The sequence below is a fragment of the Pogoniulus pusillus genome, chromosome 18, assembly GCF_015220805.1.
Source record: "Pogoniulus pusillus isolate bPogPus1 chromosome 18, bPogPus1.pri, whole genome shotgun sequence".
Taxonomy (NCBI): domain Eukaryota; kingdom Metazoa; phylum Chordata; class Aves; order Piciformes; family Lybiidae; genus Pogoniulus; species Pogoniulus pusillus.
In genome coordinates this window covers 10,258,782-10,279,130 of record NC_087281.1, presented here as the reverse complement: position 1 = coordinate 10,279,130, position 20,349 = coordinate 10,258,782, and the positions used below count along the sequence as shown (strand labels likewise).

At 41.0% G+C, this 20,349-nt stretch overlaps 1 protein-coding gene across 3 annotated transcripts in view; it reads left to right on the top strand.

Moving 5' to 3' along the window:
* PRKCE (protein kinase C epsilon) overlaps positions 1 to 20,349 on the top strand; it is a 308,568-nt gene that overhangs the window by 267,358 nt on the left and 20,861 nt on the right. For all 3 annotated transcript variants that reach the window (XM_064158377.1, XM_064158380.1, XM_064158379.1), the window contains exons 12-14: positions 8,285 to 8,423; positions 11,661 to 11,849; positions 15,629 to 15,775. In XM_064158377.1, coding sequence (XP_064014447.1) covers positions 8,285 to 8,423; positions 11,661 to 11,849; positions 15,629 to 15,775 — 475 coding nt within the window. The remainder of the gene's footprint in view (positions 1 to 8,284; positions 8,424 to 11,660; positions 11,850 to 15,628; positions 15,776 to 20,349) is intronic.

The window sequence follows — 20,349 nt, the reverse complement described above, 5'->3', positions numbered from 1 at the left end:
CGACCTGGTTTATGCATCTGTGATTCAAGGAAGAAATTCAGAGATGTGGGATGAAATCCTGGACTAAACATCTGAGAGAGACTAGAGTAGTCAGTTCTGGTTGATTAAAGATATATTCTGGTCTTGTTTTTCTCTGGTGTCTTGACCTTACTGAAGTTCACTTAGGATGTAATGGAAAAAACAACCAGTTTGATAGCAAACTACAGGAAATGCCTTCAGCCATGGCTGATTATAGTAGCAGCTTTTCTTATGTTGTTTTTATATATATATATTTAATAGTCATTCTATGTGCCTGAAACAATGTGAAATAATAATGCTTTGGAGCCCTTTATTTGGTGTGTCCAAGTACAGCAATTAAGCATCTGGCTGTTTGATGGATATGCCTGTTGGGAATTTTTGCAGTCAGGAGAGTGCCATATGACATAAGTGAGAAAAAGTAAGACTTACTACAGGGCATAACTTCAAAGTCTAGCAAATTGTGTGTGTGTGTGTGGTAATTCCACCATAAATAACAAGACAGATGAAAGCAGGTATTTTGTTAAAATCTGCCTTTGTATGGATCTCTTCTACAAAAATGGAAGTTTTACAACTAAAAATATGAATGAAATCATAGAATCATAGAAGCAGGAGCTGGAAGGTACCTCCAAAGCTCATCCAGTCCAACCCCCCCTGCCAGAGCAGGATCACCTAGACCAGATGATACAGGAACGTGTCCTACTGTTGAGTATTTACACTCAGGTCAGAAAACATGGGGTCCTTCTATCCCATGCAGTTTTTCAGTTGGGAAAAAAATATTATTAGTTTGGCTTGAGTTCTCCCATTTATCTCTGATCTGTTGGCAGTGTGAGGAAGCCTTACTGATAGCTTGTGACGAAGGAATCCACTACTGCAATACATTCCTAATGTCCCCCATTTTATGTATGGAAAGTGAGATTAAATTGGTTAGAGCTAACATTCAAATTGTTGACACTTCTGGTTTGTTTGTTTTCTAACCAGGTCTATATACTACATTTTGCATAGAATGTAGCCTAGTATACTAGTTAGCAGTATTTTGAGGACACAAGCACAGGATGTCAGGTAGGAAGAGACCTTAAGGATCTGGTTCATTCTTTCTAGGCAGCAGTGTAGTTTAAATGAGGCGGCCCAGCACACTGTCAAGGTGACTCTTAAAACTGTCCAATGTAGTGAAATCCACTACTTCACTTGGAGATTATTCCAATGTCTAACTGTTGTCATTGTGAATTCTTTTTCTTCTGAAGTCCAATCCGAATCTCCCCAGGATTACCTTGTATCCATTATCCCTTGTGTTTTTGTAGTGGTTCTGGGAGTTACCTGCCCCACACACACAATTAATTCACCCAGACTAGACTCAGAGGGATGGAAGTTAAAGAATGAAGCTTTGTATTACAACTTAACACAATATACAAGAGTATATTTACAATGTATTACAATTATTTACAACTATATACAGTTATAAACAAGTTAAAAGTAATACAGAAGCACAAGACCCCTCCCAGCAGTCGGAGTGCCTAGGAGGGGGTCCCAACCACCCTTCCACCTTCTTTCCACCACCCTCCCTTCTCCCAGAGTTGGAAGAATCAGCAAGGGGAGTTAGAAAGAAAAGATTAGTTGGGTTTTGTGCAGTGTCAGTCAGAAGAAGTTAATATGGCAGAAGCCAGGGAGAGACTCCCTTATCTGTGTTTGTGTTCTGGTTTTAATGCATCTCAGCAAACCTATGAATGAAATAGACATCACTATCATTTTCTTTTCACACACTGTAGTCTAATTTCTCTCATTAAAATATTCCAATTAGCTCAAACCACCACACTTTTCTATGTGACTGCTCATAAGTAGGAAGTCTCCATCATCCTAGTAGCCACCTTTTATGTACTGCTGTGTGGCAATAAGGTCTCCCTTAACCCTTCTCTTCTCCAGGCTGAGCAAACACAATTCTCTCAGCCTTTCTTCCAACAGGAGGGCTTCCAGTCCTTCGATCATTCTCCTGGCCCTTGTTTGGACACTTCCCAGCCTATCCACTTCTTTTTTTTGCACAGCAGGAAACAAAACAAAACTCCAGACAGTACTCCAGGTGTGGCCTGACAAGCACTGAGTAGAGCACGATGGTGACTTCTTTATCTCTGCTGGTTCACACAACCCAGCATCCTGCTGGCTTTCTTTGCTGCTGTAGCACACTTATGAAGAGTTTAAGCAGTCTTGGCCAAATATCATTCCCTGGGAGACCCTACTTGTGACTGGCTGCCAGGTTGAGCCAATATACTTGAAGAACTGAGACAAAGGTTTTGGTTGTATTCATCTGTTCTGCAGATTATACCATCTGAGAGAGTTCTGTGATTTTTATTGCTTAGGATTGAGAATTATGTTGAAAATACAAAGTTAACTAAACCTATAGCAAAGGGTAAAATTGTGCTGGATGTAGGTGGGTGTCTTCTTCTCAAAAACAATTCAGATACTTACCAGTGAGTAAGTTCTAGGAATAATTAAATGGAAAACCCCCACTTTTCACCTTATTCATTGAAATTGCTAATTGATACAATGAGTTGTGCTGGGGGAATTATAGGCTGGATATTAGGAGGAAGTTCTTGCCTGGGCTGCCCAGGGAGGTGGTGGGGTCACCATCACTGGAGTTGTTCAAGAAAAGACTGGATCAGGCACTTAGTGCCATGGTGTGGTTGAGTGGCTAGGGCTGGGTGCTAGGTTGGACTGGATGAGCTTCGAGGTCTCTTCCAACCTGGTTGATTCTACAATTCTGTGATTCAGTTATGGCTTTCAATACCTGGAGTATCTAGAAAATAAATCTGATGCTTTTGCATGTTGTTGGGGGAGATTTCCCATTGACCTTCTGTAGTTACTTCCATGAACAGCTTGTCTGTTGAAAGCCGGCAGAGAGAATGTGATTTTTCCCTTGCAGAGGAACAATGGCAGTGATTGAAAGGGTTTATTGTAGTTGCAGGTCACCAAAAATAATGGTTATTCAGTAGCTCTGTACTTTAGACTTGTGTTGCTTTCGGATCTGTCCACTTTGAAGTTCTATAGATGTTTAGTAAGGTGCCGTCCTTCACTGAACTTTCACCCTATAAAGAAATGTTCTTGCTTCCAATTGCTGTTTTGTGTAGATAACAATTACTCTGCTTTGTTCTGACCTATGCTGTGAAACCTATAGGCTTCCCATTTTTGCTGCTCATTCAAAAGAGTGGAAGCAGATAGTGCAGAGGTTATTCATTTCAAAGTGATTGCTTAAACCAGCTTGTGATCACATTTCTCAGCTACCTGATCTTGTTCTTCAAATACAGATTTATTTAGTCACTAATGTTTACTGTGTTCAAAGGCTACTGTTAGTAATGACTTGGCAGACATACTCATTTTACTGGTTAATTGCCTTACTTTCAACAAGAAAATTACCTGTTATCTAAATGACACGTGTGACACATAGGGCCAGGCACACAAGGCCATTACCTTGCTGGCTGCTCGTGGGAGTTAGACTTTCAAGAACCCAGTCCTGTGAAGCCTTGTCCAGGGAATGGTTGTAGTGTCTCATGGCACTGGTGCGCAGAGGAAGAAATTAATGTTATGGAAGTCAATGTTTATAAATACATAAATAAATATGCAAAGGCTGAGTGACAGGAGGAGTGCCTGGAGTGCCAGGCTCTGCTCAGTGATGCCCAGTGACAAGGGCAAGGGGCATAGGAAGTGTCATTTAAACATGAGGAGGAATTTTTTCCCTGTAAGTGTGACAGAGCACTGGAACAGGCTGCCCATGGGTGTTGTGGAGTCTCCCTCTCTGGAGATCGTCAAAACCCACCTGGACATGTTCCTGTGTGATCTGGTCTAGGTGATCCTGCTCTGGCAAGGGGGTTGGACTGGATGAGCTTTTGAGGTCCCTGCCAGCCCCTGACGTTCTGTGATTCTGTGATTCTTGCAGGTTACCTGCAGTCTACCCACTACTCTGTTCTGACTTGTACAAACCTTGCTGTTGCAATCTTGATTCTTTCTTCAGATCCTGGCAATCATTCCAGCTTGTGAGGTGATCATGATGCTGGCAGGTTTCCAGAAATAGAAACCAAGGCTTAATTTTCTGCTTAAGGCTTTCTGAGGGGGAAAAAAAAATAGAGCCAAACAAAACATTTTATGTAAGTGACTGCTCAAGTCAACTGAACTGAGTGTACGAAGTATCTTGGCAGACAAACAAAGCAGAGAAATAGCTTTATGTGGCATTACTGCATTCAAGCAATCAGGATGTTTTCCTGGCTTAACTGGTTAGGTTGTTTGCAGTTGCATGTAATTACTCAGGTTGTAGGAACTCATTTAGTCAGACACAGATGACTTTTCTAATTCCCACAAAGAGAAGGCAAAATGAGAAAAAAGAAGGATTTAATAGACCTTTGTCATTGAGCTATCTGACCCTATTATTTGATACACTCTGATTTAGAGGTAGACAACTGACACTAATACCAAGAAGCAAAAAGAATGGATCATTCTATACAATTAATTTACATTCCAGAGTTCAATAGCTGTTTACTTTTTGAGATGTAGGAGGAGATCTGGCTGTTTATTGGAAGAGTTTTGGGGAGATAGAGGTCTTAAGCTAAAGCTTTAAGTTTTATTTCAGTGAGAAGTAAACTATGAAATGGCAAACTTCCTTGACAACTCTGTCAACTCTTGACTGTTCTGTTACTTTTCCATTTATTTTCTTACCTCCGTTTCAGTTTAGGTGTTTTACTGTGAGGTGTTAAGTAGCATGTTACCTATTCTCTAACATTCTTTTATTTAACTAAGGTTTCCTGTTTCAGAGTTCCATAATTAGGGAGTTTTGGTGGGACTTCTCACTTTGGTTTCATTTGCCTGCTTCTTACTGTCTTTTTAAGTCTGGCAGCTGCAAATTGGCCGAATACTTTTGAATGGTTTTCAGTGCAAGACTTTTTATGAACTCTGGTAGTCTTGCAGGCTAGTTATGAATTTAGAACGTTGGCAGATTCCCAGCTTACCTTTTAACCTCCCATCTGTACTTTAACAGGAGTTGTGCTGCTGTTGTTTTAGCCTCTCACAAATTGCTTTAAAACTATGGTGTGATAATACAAACCTACTACTGTTGAATATCATTGCTGCATGAGTAGTTAAGCTGATGTCTTCAGTGTATTCAGTGGATTTTTGAAGAGGATTATAAGCTTCATTATTTTATTTCAGAGGTCCCAGATGTAAGGGGGGTTGTCAAGTAGGATTATAGTTTGGCAAAAGTAAGTGTGGTAAGTAAGTTAAGTTGATTTGTGCTTTTACAGGTAGGCTTAAAATTTCACTGGCAGTCTTTACAGGTAGTTAGAATTTAATACTTTGACTCTTCCTGTTTTTCTCATTGCTCAGTTTGTTCACTCTCTTTTTCCACTGCCAAGTTATTTTTTTATTGCTAACTTCTATGTCTTACACAAAATTTTAAGGAAATAAAAACAATGGTGAGTATCCTGTTTTTCTCCATTATGTGGTGGCTTGCTCTTAGTGTTTTATTAGTGCTGACAGTTCTCTTAGCTTAGGAGTTTCTTGGTTACTGACTTAATCTCCATTCAGATAGGTAGGGTGGCACATGAAACAGTTTTAGGTCCTAACAACTCCAATGTGTCACCTGCCTGCACTGTGAAATCCTGCTTCTGGGATCTCAATTATTATAGGATCATAGAAACACAGAAACATTAAGGTTGGAAAAGGCCTTTAAGATCCTGAGCTCAAGGGTAAACCTAACGCTGGCAAGGTTAGACATTAGGAGGAAATTTTTCCCCGTGAGGGTGATAAGACACTGGAACAGGTTGCCTAGAGAAGTTGTAAAGGTTTCAATCCTGACAGTGTTCACAGACAGGTTGGATGGGGCCTTGAGGAACGTGAGCTAGTAGAAGGTGTCTGTTCCTATAGAAGGGGAGTTGGAACTATATGATCTTTGAAGTCCTTTCCAACACAGTTTTATGAAGTTCATCACTAAACCATATCCTAACTATTACATCTACATGTCTTTTAAATACTTCCAGGATTGGTGTCTCAGCCACTTCCCTGGGCAGTCAGTTCCAATGCTTGGCAACCCTCTCAGTGAAGAAAATTTTCCTAATATCCAAGCAAAACCTTCCCTGGCACAATTGAAGCCATTTCCTCTTGTCCTATCACTTGTTACATGGGAGAAGAAACTGACACCCACCTTGCTGCAACCTCCTTTCAGGTAGTTGTGGAGAGCATTAAAGTCTGCCCTGAACCTCCTTTTCTGCAGCTGGACAAACCAGTTCCCTTGGCCAGTCCTTGTGCTAGGTAACATATAAGAATCTTCTGACTTGTCAGACTTACCACTCTGAATTAAGATGGATCCAGTTTTCTTAGCAGCCTCTTAAATTCCATCAGTTCCTATCAGAAATATTTGTATTATCACCTTCTTCCTAACACCTGTTGTCACAGTGCCCTGAAAGCAGTTCCCAGGTTACATCAAACATATTTATACTTTGATTTCTTTACCTGACTATTTTTACTTTATGAGATACAGCTTCTGTTCTTCCTTAGCTTAGAAACATCCAAGGTACCACTGCCTTTGGAAGGTTAAAAGCTAAAGCTACAAGCTTTTTTGCTTCTTCCATCTGTAAGAGTTTTAGCCTATTCTTGAATATATCACATTCTACTTGATGATGTCTTGTCCTAATGCAGATCTCTTTGATTGTGATGCTTGTAATTCACTGGAAGAGCATTTTGGGGAAGGTAGATAATTTTTTAATGCTATTTATTTGACTTCTTTTTGGGGCATAGAGCTGTAGATTTGTTTGCACTTGCATGATACTGGATGATTCTTGCAAGTGGCTTTCCAGGCGTAGGAAGTGATGTTATTTAAGGGGTCAAGTAGATAGATGTAGGGAATTATGTTGTAGCCTGCTGGATTTTAGGTTCACATAGGAACTCGTAAAAAGGATGATCTTAAGGAAGGATAAAATATGTAGTCTGCTTCAAGGGGCCTTAAGTAGATGACTAAGCTGAGGACCTACAAGAGCAGCATAAATGATCTGGAGATAGCAAAGTCTAGGGTAGAGTATATTGGCTGAAACAAATATTTCTACAACCTCTGTATACTTCAGGTACATAAACTGTGTCTGCTGAAGTTAGTTTACGTGGGAGACAGTGAATTTAGCACTTGTGAGGTAAAGCTGACTTTGTTTTGCTATGTCAGACTTTTGGTTCATGTACAAACCACGTTGTAACAGGAATATACCTCTACGGTAAGTTACCCAGCGCTTCCAACAGGTGTCTGATTTTCTGCACAGATGTGCAGTGATGAGGTAGACCTTGAGGACAGTGTACCAGAAATCTGATTTTTGTGCTGTTTTGTGTAAATGCTTGAGAAATGTATGTTAGATAAAGGTGGGCCAGCACATCTGAAAATTTTGGGCAATTGTCATGAAAAAAAATAGCCACCTACTGAAATTGGAATAACAGGGCAAAAAGAACATTTCTGGGGAAATCCCATCACATAGAATAGAATCAACCAGGTTGGAAGAGACCTCCAAGATCATCCAGTCCAACCTAGCACCCAGCCCTAGCCAATCAACTAGACCATGGCACTAAGCGCATCATCTAGGCTTTTCTTGCACACCTGCAGGGACAGTGACTCCACCACCTCCCTGGGCAGCCCATTCCAATGCCAATCACTCTCTCTGCCAACAACTTCCTCCTAACATCCAGCCTAGACCTCCCCCAGCACAACTTGAGACTGTGTCCCCTTGTTCTGGTGCTGGTTGCCTGGCAGAAGAGACCACCCCCCACCTGGCTACAACCTGCCTTCAGGTAGTTGCAGACAGCAATGAGGTCTCCCCTGAGCCTTCTCTTCTCCAGGCTGCACACCCCCACCTCCCTCAGCCTCTCCGCATAGGGTTTGTGTTCCAGGCCCCTCACCAGCTTCGTTGCCCTTCTCTGGACACCTTCCAGCACCTCAACATCTCTCTTGAATTGAGAGGCCCAGAACTGGGCACAAGTATTCAAGGTGTGGCCTGACCAGTGTTGAGTACAGTGTTGAGTACAAAGAGAGAGCAAAGGCCTGATCTTGCAAAATGCTTCTCATTGCCTGCTTCCTTGTCACCTGTAACTAGATCTGTTTAGTGCCTGCTACCAGCTTTTTGTGCGCCCATGGAAAGGATGGTTTCTCAACAGTGTTTGTGAAACCATCTATTGGTCACATTCTGTAGTTCATGATGCAATTTAAGAACACGTGATTACTATTTGAGAGATGATTTAATTTCAGGCCTTTTTATTTCAGAGACCTGAAACTGGACAATATTCTTCTGGATGCAGAAGGTCACTGTAAACTGGCTGACTTTGGAATGTGCAAAGAAGGGATTCTAAATGGAGTGACCACCACAACCTTTTGTGGCACACCTGACTATATAGCTCCAGAGGTAACTTTTTTTTGCACTGCACTAAGATAATATAATTCACATGTGTATTTTAGACACTTTTGCATGCAGATGAAAACAGTAGGAGATGCAGTCTAAACTGTGCTGCAGTTTTGCATTGGGAATCCTGTAGTAATTTGTTATTGGTCTGCTCACAAGCAGCATCCCTTGTTTATAGTTATGACAAAGTATGTTTTTTTTCTGTTCCCTAAGCTCTACAATATTCTCCATATGCTCATTTCTGACTGTATCACTGTGAAGGCACTTACTAGCCTTTAAGGTGCTAGGTGCAACTGACTACTGCCAGCAGTGGTCTTTAGTAACTGTGAAAATGCTTTTTGTTTGTCATGAAGTTTAGCAAGGCGTGTTCATAGAGAAGAGACTGTATGTTTGGTGTGATTTTGGTGAGAATCTTTGTGGGAATACCACTTGTTTTCTTTCCTTTAAGGAAAGAGTGAAAGATACTGTGTTTGTGGCATGTCTTATCCTACAGATAATCAGAAAGTAGGGACTTGCATAGAAAAGTAGGAACTTTACATATGGATGCTGCATATCAGTTGACAACATCCAAAGGCATTTCAAGGCATTCACAGGATAAAAGAAATGGTTGAGAATTGTGTGGGTTTTATACACCTTGACTTTTAATATTGTGAGATGCATTCCCAAGTGCCTAGGAAGGGTCAATATTGCACATTTATTCTGCTAGGCAGATCGAGTCTGCTCAGTTTTGTTAGTAACCACTGAAGACACAGCCCCCTGATTTAACACAAAAGTATCACTGGCTTAGTCTTTCACCAACCATAAATTTGCAGCAAGGAAAAAATGCTGTAATTGGTTAGAGACAACAAATTAGAGATCTGTGCTGTTAGTGTACATAGCCACAAAGCTTTGTTAGCACAACTGATGAGGTGTGAATCGTCTTGAAATTCAGAATATAAATGTGCGTCCTGTGGAGTTTGAAAAGTACTCTGCCATTAGAAGGAAATAAATACCACTGTGGTGGTTCTGGCTTTGTAGGAATTCCTTTCAGATTTAGTGTAGTGATTGAATGCTTTGACAAATTCTTGAAAATTATTAATGAAAGCAAAGAACAGTGAGATCCCAGGAACTTTGACATGAAATACTGGTTTCACTGAACTCGGAAACCCAGGCTTCCGTTTTGTCGTCTTAATTGCAGAAGTTCCTCTCTTGCTTCTATTTCTCTTACATCATGGTGTTATGTTTCAATTTCCTTTTCTTTAGCAATATCTGAGTTTCAGAGAATGCCCAGAATACTTTAAAAAGTACATTTTCTATAAGTATCCTTTTCTGCAATTAGTGTCTATACATTGTAATATCCATTCAGCTAATAGTCCAGTTGGGATCCAGACCTCTGTCTTCAAACACTAAACTCATTTCTGGTTTTATGTTAAGACTGAATTTGGTTTTATATGTGTTGCAATTCTCAAATACACAGCTCAGCACAAGGCTTCTGGCTGTGACATTAGTGTTAAGGAGATAGTGGTGTGTTTGCCAATTCAATTTTAAAGACGCTCATCTTCACCTTAAACAGTCATGCTGAAACACTATAGCCAAACTACAAGCTTCTTTCCAGCAAAGAGGAATCATAGAATCAAGCAGGGTTGGAAGGTACCACAAGGACCATCTAGTTCCAAGCCCCCTGCCATGAGCAGGGACGTCTCACACTAGATCAGGCTGTCTGGAGCCTCATCCAGCCTGGCCTTAAACACCTCCAGGGATGGGGCTTCCACCACGTCCATGGGCAACCCATTTCAGGGTCTCACCAGCCTCATGCTGAAGAACTTCTTCCTAACATCCAGTCTGAATCTACCCATTTCTAGCTTTGTTCCATTCTCCCCAGTCCTATGACTACCTGACATCCTAAAAAGTCCCTCCCCAGCTTTCCTGTAGGCCCCCTGTAGATACTGAAAGACCACAGTAAGGTCACCTTGGAGCCTTCTCCTCTCCAGATGGAACAGCCCCAACTCCCTCAGTCTCTCCTCACAGGAGAGGTGCTCCAGCTCTCTCATCATCCTTGTCGCCCTTCTCTGGACACCTTCCAGCACATCCATATCCTTCTTGTAATAGTGGCTCCAGAACTGGATGCAGTACTCCAGGTGAGGTCTCTCCAGTGCAGAGTAGAAGGGGAGGATCCCTTCCCTTGCTCTGCTGGCAACACTTCTCTTGCTGCTGCCCAGGCTCTGGTTGTCTCTCTGGGCTGCAAGAGCACACTGGTGGTTCATGTTAAGCCTCTCATCCACCAGCACTCCCAAATTCCTCTCCTCAGGGCTGCTCTCAAGACAGTCACTGCCCAGCCTATAGTGGTGCTTGGGATTGCCTTGACCCAGATGCAGGACCTTGCACTTGGTCTCGTTGAGCTTCATGAGGTTGCCTTGTGCCCACCTCTCCAGCCTGTCAAGGTCCCTCTGGATGGATCCCTTCCCTTCTGTGTGTCAGCCGCACCACACGGCTTGGTGTCATCGGCAAACTTGTTGAGACTGCTCTCAGTGCCACTGTCCATGTTGCCAACAAAGATTTTAAACAAGACCAAGAATTAAACTTGTTCCTTCTGCAACAGTGGCTCTGTAACACCAAGTAGTACAGTAAAACACGGTGCTAACCTACTACTTCCCACTTAAGGTATTTGCTACAAGGTTGAGCTTGTGCCACATGAAAAGTTGTAGCCAGTTTTTGTAAAGCAAGGGCCGTTAAAATGAGTCCCACAGCCATGAGTTGTACAGTTTTGTAATGCTGTCAAGAACTTGCACAAAGCTGCTTTTGGCTTCCTTCAGCCCTACCTAAAGGACTAGAACAGATCTCTCAGAAGATCTCTGTGCAGCATTACAAGCTGGTTCCGTTTGTTTTGCTCAAGATAGAGACAAGGAAATGTTTCACATTTTCCACCAATCTGTTTTGTATATCTGATCTTTTTTCCCCCTATAGTGTGACCTGCTTTAAACTGTTTGGGAGGATATACAGTTCTTTTGCTCATGAGCATGCTCTTTTACTCAGGGGACTGATAAGCTCAGTCAGTACTGAGCACAACTACACATTCACTCTTAGCTGTGTTAGCACAAATTGCATAGGTGGGAAACCCTGCCTGCTGATACCAAAATCAGAACAGAGTTTAGTCCCACTCAGGCACAAGGAGAAAGAAAGTGCACATCCTGTTGAACCAGTAAATATGTGCCAGAAGTGTCATCTAACTTGTCTATCAAATCCAATCTCTTTCTTTACTAGATCCTGCAGGAATTAGAATATGGCCCATCAGTAGACTGGTGGGCTCTGGGTGTCCTCATGTATGAAATGATGGCTGGGCAACCCCCCTTCGAAGCCGACAATGAAGATGACCTCTTTGAATCCATTCTTCACGATGATGTCTTATATCCAGTCTGGCTCAGTAAAGAAGCTGTCAGCATTTTAAAAGCTGTGAGTCTTCCATTACTTGCTTTCCTCCTCTTCATGTTTTGGTGTGTTTGGTTGCTGGGGTTATTTTTGGTTGGTTGGTTTCTCGGGGGGGAGGGGAGGAGGATTGGGTTGGGGTTTTTTTGTGGGATTGTGGGGTTTTGTTGTGGGTTGGTGGTTTTTTTTTTTCCTTGATTAAAATGAAATTTGCTGAAAGTTGTTGAGAGCAGTCACCTCTGGGAGTTCAGGCACAGTTCAGAGTGCCACTGTTAGGATAATGAGGCCTGGGATAAATTACACTGCTTGTGGGAAAGGAACAGAATGTTTGTATTCCACGCAGTTGTATGCTGTCTAGATCTGTGTACTGCAGATTCATGTTTCAGGGAAAACCCAAGCAGCTAGAATTATGCTACCACTTTGGCACTTTCTATGCCTCATGTTCACTGGGGTGGGGGAAGCAGTGCATAATTAAAAACACCATTTTTACTCAACTCACTTATAAAATTTCCTATCCTTCTGCCTTTCTTCCTCTATCATCAGTAGGGATTGAAAACCCTTTATTTACAGCTGCCTGTTCTACTTTATAGTTCACATAACACTTTGCTGAAGCAGTCTTACTCTAGTATAATTGTTTCTGCTTTGTTTGGTGTTTTTCAGTGTAAGGTGTGACTCAACAGAAAGCTGTCACCTAATGCCACAATTATTCTAGTCAGTCAAAATGTTTTATGGGGCAACTTCCATTTCTAGACTATCCTTCCAAAGTCAAGTTTACTTCAATCACATGGTACTATCATCAATTCTTTCTCCTGCACAAGTATCATCCTAAAATAAAAAGCAAAACAAACCAGAATTAGCATGCCAGTTCCCATAATCTGAAAACCTGAGGATTTATGACTTAAAACAAATAACTTGCTTTTCATTCCAATTTTTCACTTTGGAAAGTGGAAGATTTCTACTATTCCACTTGTATTATTCTTTAAGCATGTGGAATAAGAAGCAACTTTCAGTTGAGAGGACAGCTGGTAGTGTAAAGTCATACAGAGATCTTCAGGCAGGGTTGCATTTGTAAATGCTATAAAATCTTGGGCTAATTCTGATTTTGACACTGTGCACAGGGTTGGTGTTAACTGAGCATTATCATAGAATCAACCAGGTTGGAAGAGACCTCCAAGATCATCCAGTCCAACCTAGCACTCAGCCCTATACAGTCAACTAGACCATGGCACTAAGTGCCTCTTCCAGGCTTTTCTTGAACACCTCCAGGGACGGTGACTCCACCACCTCCCTGAGCAGCCCATTCCAATGCCAATCACTCTCTCTGCCAACAACTTCCTCCTAACATCCAGCCCATACTTCCCTCAGCACAACTTGAGACTGTGTCCCCTTGTTCTATTAAACATGCTCTTGTGTTTTCCCTGTCTCTGTCTTAAAAGCAAGATAGAGCATGGCAGATACTAGGATCAGATTTTGCTTCTTTGGCACTTGGATTATACAGTACAAAAAGAGTGTCCTGTAGTTCTGTTTCTGCAAGATGTGTGGCTGCTGGTTCCTGGCCTGCTCACTCCAGTCCTGGAGGTGAAAGAAAGCAGAGGAATGTAGGAATGTGTTTTAAGAGAGCTCACCAAAGCACAGTAATCCTTTCAAAGCCTTTGTTTCTCCTGCCTATAGAAAATATAGCCTGTAGTTTAGATATGACTTGTCCACTTGAGAAACATCTTGTGAAGCAGTTGAACATGAGACCAAAGAGAAGGATCTTCAGAGTGGCACAAGTATGTAAAAAAAACACAGAAAGAATTCCCTTGCTGATCTAAGTTATATCTTTAACATGATAACAGTGGTGTTCTCCTGTGGATGTTTGATCTGGCTGCCTGAAACTCCTGAACCTACTTATCTAATAACTAAAATAAGGTTATGTAGTATAGTGAGTTACTTACCGTAAATTTTACTTTTACTGCAGATGCATGCCATGTGTTAGCCAGTTAAATGGGCACTGCACAGTGATCACATTTTGTTTCATCTGTACACTGTTTTTTCAATCTAGAAAATGTTATGAAGTTAGAATCATAGAATCAACCAGGTTGGAAGAGACCTCCAAGATCATCCAGTCTGACCTAGCACCCAGCCCTAGCCAGTCAACTAGACAATGGCACTAAGTGCCTCATTCAGGCTTTGATTGAACACCTCCAGGGATGGAGACTCCACCACCTCCCTGGGCAGCCCATTCCAATGCCAATCACTCTCTCTGCCAACAACTTCCTCCTAACATCCAGCCCATACTTCCCTCAGCACAACTTGAGACTGTGTCCCCTTGTTCTATGGTGGTTGCATGGGAGAAGAGACCAACCCTCACCTGGCTATGACCTCCCTTCAGGGAGTTATAGCAAAGCTTGAGATAACTATACAACAGGAGTGTGAATGTGTGTATAAGACTGGCATTCATTGCTGGTTGAATTGTAAGGATTCTGTGTGGACATGCATTAGGAAATAGAGCAATAATGTAAGAAATGACAGAGCAAAATCAGGAAAACTGTTATCAGCCAACATCATTTGGTATCAGTGGTTTGTACCAATTGTACAGCCATTTGCTGGAAAGAAAGTAAGAGTTTAAAAACTAGAAATTGCCACACTAGAGGAGACCATTCAGTTTAAGTTCCTAGTGCTACCAGGGTAGGAATGATGAAAGAAGAGATGCAAGTTATGTAATGAAGTTTCCCAAAGGAAGCTTTCTGCTTTTACTCATCACCCCATGTATTTCTTGAGAGATATGAACAGGAAAGTCTTAATTCACATAGCTGGAACTGATGTTCTTACTTGTATTAGAGTAAATTCCTAGAAAAGAGTTAAGGAGGTTAGGGCTCTCCATACATCTGTTTCAGTAGTGTATAATTATGCAACCTATATACCTAAAGAAAACAAGCAACAGTAAGCAGAATGCGTAGTCTCTATCCCACTATTAAAAGTTAAGGTAGAGCAAATAAGATAAAACAGGAACTATCCTGACCATCTATTTGAAGGTGTTTCTAGAGAGCTTAGTATTTTCCTTCTTTCCTTTATTATTTTTGATCAAAGCTGGAACTAGAAATGCTGACAGAGAATCTATTCCGGTAGCACTCCCAGACAGGTGAAATTAGAGGATCTCAGCAGTCAGTTGAAAGAGCTTCCTGCAGGAAACTTCCACTTCTGAGCCTCTGAATTGTGATGGTTTGGATGTTCCCTGCCCCCCACACTTTAGAAATATACAAGGTAAAAGGTAATACAGAAACACAACTCCCCTCCCAGAAACCTGAGTCCCCAGGAGGGACTCCCAACCACCCCTGCACCTTCCCCCCTGCCTCTCTCAACCTTACACCAGTCCTAAAGAAGAATAGAGGTTCAGCCAAGAGGTTAAGAAGCAAAGGTGAGTGGAAGGTGAGGTTAGGGAGATACAGCTCAGTCAGAAGCCCAAGGCAGAGTGACTGAAGAATGGCAAGAGTGTTATCTAATGTTTTCATTTCTCCTTCAGCAAGACTCTGAGGGGAGTAGACATCACCATTGTTTTCCTTTCACAGCCTATGATCTAGTTCTTCTCAACAAAACATTCTACCCTGCTTCAAACTAGCACAGAATCTTCTAGTTTGACTGTAACCTCTGAAATTCAGAGGGGCATCCTTCTTGCTGGCACGTAAAAAATAACCTAAAAAGGAGCGGTCTCTAAAAGCTGGGCTTTAGGAATTACAAGACATAACTGAACTGCAAATGGTTTCCAGTTGTTGCCATCCATATTTTAACTTCTTTTTTTTACCTCTCCCTCCTTTCCCCTGTAGTTCATGACCAAAAACCCAAATAAAAGACTTGGCTGTGTAGCGTCGCAGAACGGCGAAGATGCAATTAAGCAGCATCCATTTTTCAAGGAGATCGACTGGGTTCTTCTGGAGCAAAGGAAAATCAAGCCACCCTTCAAACCTCGGATTGTAAGTAGCAGTTTGCCTAACGTTTAGAGAAAGCTTGATTTCACTATCCTAAATTGTTGGCTCTTCTGAGAGATGAGATTGCTTGATTTGGGGGCTGAAATACTAGCATGAAAACTGCACTGAGAAGTTTGTCTTGTCGTTGTTTCTGTGAAGGTAAGTGTCAGGAATAGGTTTGATGCACAGGAAGATGTTCATGTTCAGCATAAGCCACAAAAGGGTTCACAGCCCTGTCTCAATTGTTTTCCTGTGTTCCTAAAGACACTGTGATCAGAAGAGATTGTTTCAATTGGGTATATACTGTCTTGCTTTCTGTGTGAGCTCTGCTATAGTCCTGTGTGGCTGGTGGCCACTGGGTTTTGTAGTGAAAGACAGAAGAAAGGGTTTCTGGTTAATATTTTAACTGAAGATACTTGGGAGGGAAGAAAAAACAAAACCAAAAAAAAATGGGAGAAAGAAATCATGATTAGCTAAATTGATGTAAAATTTTACTAGATAATAATCAAGTTGTTCTATTTTGTAGGAAGAAAAATATGTAAATAGCCAGCCCTACTTGCAGAAAGTACCAAAGCCAAGCAAAAATGCTTGACTTGTCTTCCTCTGGATAAAAGTACTTACAGTTCACCAAATGTCAGCTTTTCAGCTGAGAATGTGTATGGTTAATTTTGTGCTTGAACAATGCAAGAGAATAATCTTTGATTAATCCATTAAGATTGGTTTGCATCTTTGGGCTTCACACATTTTCAATTATAGCATTTGATTTACCTGTAAATATGATCAAGGTATTTGATTGATTCTTCTTGAGATAGTTTACAAAAGTAGTAAATAAAAATGAACTAAAGGGAACAAAGCTTTGGGCTCAACACTAAACCTAACTTAAACTTAGAGGTGGAATAATCCCCTCTGTCATTGCAAAAATGCTGTGTGTTGCATTTGATGCATTTACCTTTAGTGCAGTGAGATGCACTTCCCCAAATGCCTTGCATAGGTAGTGAAAGAAGGGCTGCCCATCAAGAACTCTGAGTCCACTCTTGGAGAGAGAAGCCTATTTGTTGCTCTGTAGCTATGTAGAAAGAGTCCAAAGGGGTTGTCAGCTGTAAGTGAAATTTAGCCCTTGTGACCTTTGTAAGATACAGTGTTACTGCTTGGGGAAGTTTTTCTTAATCCATTTCTTGGAGAGTGGAAACCTGGTAATGTGCTAGCTACAGACAGGGATGCCTCATCCAGCTCCTCTCCTGGGAAAGGTGCAGCCAGCTGTGGACAAGCCAGCTCACTTATCCTGTTACCCAGCTCTGCTCTGGAGGTGTGGACAAGTTGCCCCTAGCACCTGAGCTGACTTAACGAGTCTCTGCACTGTCACAGCAAGGGTAAAAGCCAGACCAACCCTGTTACTGTCTATCTGAAGCCTATTTTATGCTATAAATACTTGCTATAATTACTTGCTCTCCAGTCAGTTTCCACAGCCCTCCAATAATTGCAGACAGCTCTAATTAGTGTTTATCTGAGTTGTATGTACTTCTTTTACTGCTCTTACAATTATTTGGCCTTCCAGTAATTTTTGTGGCTTTACTGAGTACTCGTCAGCTCTTTGGTAACAGTTATCACATCAGGATGTGCAGTTCCAAAATACATTTCACTTTATGGCTGCAGCTAGTAAGTCCCAGGTTCCTCCCTCCTAGCCTGCTTATTGGCTGCTTTCCTTTCACACTTGAGATGCATGATCCCTTTGGCAGGAGGTATTTTTACCTTGATAATTTTTGTGAGTAATCCCGCTGTGGCAGTCCTTCTTAAGAGTAATTTATTCTATTTATTCTGTCATATCTTTTAATTCATTGCTGATGTAAATACCTGCTACCATTTCAGTGCATCTTCTTTCTGTTCCTGGTAATTATCACTGCTCTTACATTGCAAAAGCCATTTCTGTTTTATAATTCCTGTTGTTTTGCTCCTTTTCTGATGGTGTTTCATTGGATATTAGAGTTTCACTAGAGATTTCAGATTATTTCAGGGCAGCCCTTTGTAAAGTTTTCAAGACAGCTGCTTGCACTTTAATAATTGTTGAGGTGGTTTTATACATCTTTATTTACCCCTTTTCTCATTGTTTTCTTCAGGCTCCTCTAATAATTGCTGTATTATCATGCTATTTCTTTTCCACATTGTATATATCAACTTTCTTTATCTTACAACAGTTGACTCCCACATTGTAGTAGCTCTGTATGCTTGGGTTTTCCTGCACTCTTTTTTTTCTTACAGTGGTGAACTTAGCTAATATGTAGTCTGTTACAAGCATCCTTATTATTTTCATGCCCTCAGTCTGCATTGTCTATCTTCCCTAGTGACCTGGTCCTGCCAGCTTTTATAGATAACCCTTCTTAGAAAGGATATACCTTATATATTTACATTGTGTTTATGATTCCTCAGCTGTTTTGTACCAGCTCTATAAATTCTGCAATTGTTTGGATTTTATTGGTGTGTGGAAGTCTTTGAGCAAGGTCATACTGGAATTTTTACTTCTTCTCTTAAAACTGAACAGTTCCTTAGTTGGAAAGTAAGGTGTGATATTCATCAGAGTTACAGAAGAAGATCACACAAATTTATCTATGCAACCTCAGTAATGGTAAAGGAATCCAGGGCAATAAATTTCAAATGCTGAAAAGGTGATTTTGGATACTTATCATGCTAAAAGACATAGTTTGCACTTTGAAAAACAGAAAAGAAGCAAAAAGGTGAACACTAATAAAATGAAGTCTACTTTAAATCTAGATAGAGAGCTCCTCTGTAAATTAAATTGTGGATGTAGCATTGAGATTCATTGACTCAGATTAACAAGTATAACTGCTCCATAGCTATGGAATGACTGTGGAAAAGAAAACATTAAAGTGCCTGCATTTGGAATATTTTCTGGGTTTAACATCTTTCAGTTTTGATACAGCTCTGTTGGTTATTGTAAAATTCCTTGTAATATTCAAAGAGAATTTAAAACTATTTTTAATCTTATGTGCAGGAGAGCCTAGATCTGTGAAAATAGCTGTGAGAAGAGAGGCCAGATTATTAGTCAGAAAATAGACATTCTTGCATGTGACATGTGTTTGTATATATACATGTGTAGGGAAAGAAACATATAATGTATATGTAGTCATTTGTGCCTTCAAACTGAGTTTTGCACGCACTTATGAAACTTTGCTCATGCAAGAATGCTTATATTTACACAAGGATTCATCTATTTTCTGACCAGCCATAAAGATGACTAAGGGGGGGAAATTTTGTGAATACTAGATCATACCCAAATTCAAGACAAACCAACCAACCCAACAAAAATATAACCAAACAAAAATAAGTTTTAAAAAAACCAAACCCACACAGGTAGACAGAGCAAAAAGGATCTTGTCAAAAGAGCTCTGTGCTGTATAATATGCTGATACTCAACAAGTGAAGTTATTAAGGCAAAGTGGTGAAACACTGAGGTCCCATTAAAAAAAAATGGAATAATCTGCCAAGGGAGGTCATGATGATGCTAGTGTGGAAACAAACCTTGCTTCACTTCTGCCTCACTGCTCCACTGATCCCTAAACAAGTGAGTTGCTTGGATCTTGGATAGCACAGCCAGCTTCCTTTCCTGTTACCTTTTATCCTTTCTCTGCCCAGGGAGGTGGTGGAGTCACCGTCCCTGGAGGTGTTCAAGCAAAGCCTGAATGAGGCACTTAGTGCCATGGTCTCATTGACTGGCTAGGGCTGGGTGCTAGGTTGGACTGGATGATCTTGGAGGTCTCTTCCAACCTGGTTGATTCTATGATTCTATGATTCTGAGGAGCTATATTACATGGTTCTGTAAGGGCCTGTGAACCTCCATAGTTCAGATATGTCTCCTCAGCTCTGCCAGCCTTAAATTTGAATTTCTCAACTGGGTTTGGAAGAAAAACTACACATGGCTACTAATTAACCAGACTTTTGAGGTGCTTTGTTGTTGGGTTTTTTTTAAATCTCACTGAGGCTGTGGATAGATGCAAATAGATTCCTTATTATACTAGAAGTATACCATTAATGGCCTTCTAGAATGTGTATGATTATCCTATTGATGGTTTTGAAGCTGAAGTTGCTTTCCTAACACTACAGAAGTCCAAGAGGTCCATGAAAACCTGTGTTTTCCAAAGGCTTCCAAGAATGTCCAGCATGAAGTACTCAAGTGGCTGAGGATTAAACTGCTAAGCAGTGACAGGACTGCCCCACCAGGCTGTGTTAGGTAGAGACAATAGAAACATATTGATGTGTTGGCCCTGAAACTTGCTGAGAAAGATCTTGGGCTGCTTCTCCAGCTTCATGACTTGGAACAGAAAATATGACTGGGGCTAGGCCTATAATGCATATTGCCTACCAGCCCTTCCTTTCATAAGTCCAGAATTGAGGCTTCTCAGTGACAAAGTTGATTTTATGTGTACATACCCACTGTGGCTTCCTATGCTGAGAATTTATATGACATAAAGCTAATACAGAAAATAGTTCTGGGAGCATGTACTTTCAAAATCAAGTGAACTTTTGAGTAGCTATGGAGAGGATTTTTGCTACATATTAACTCCAGT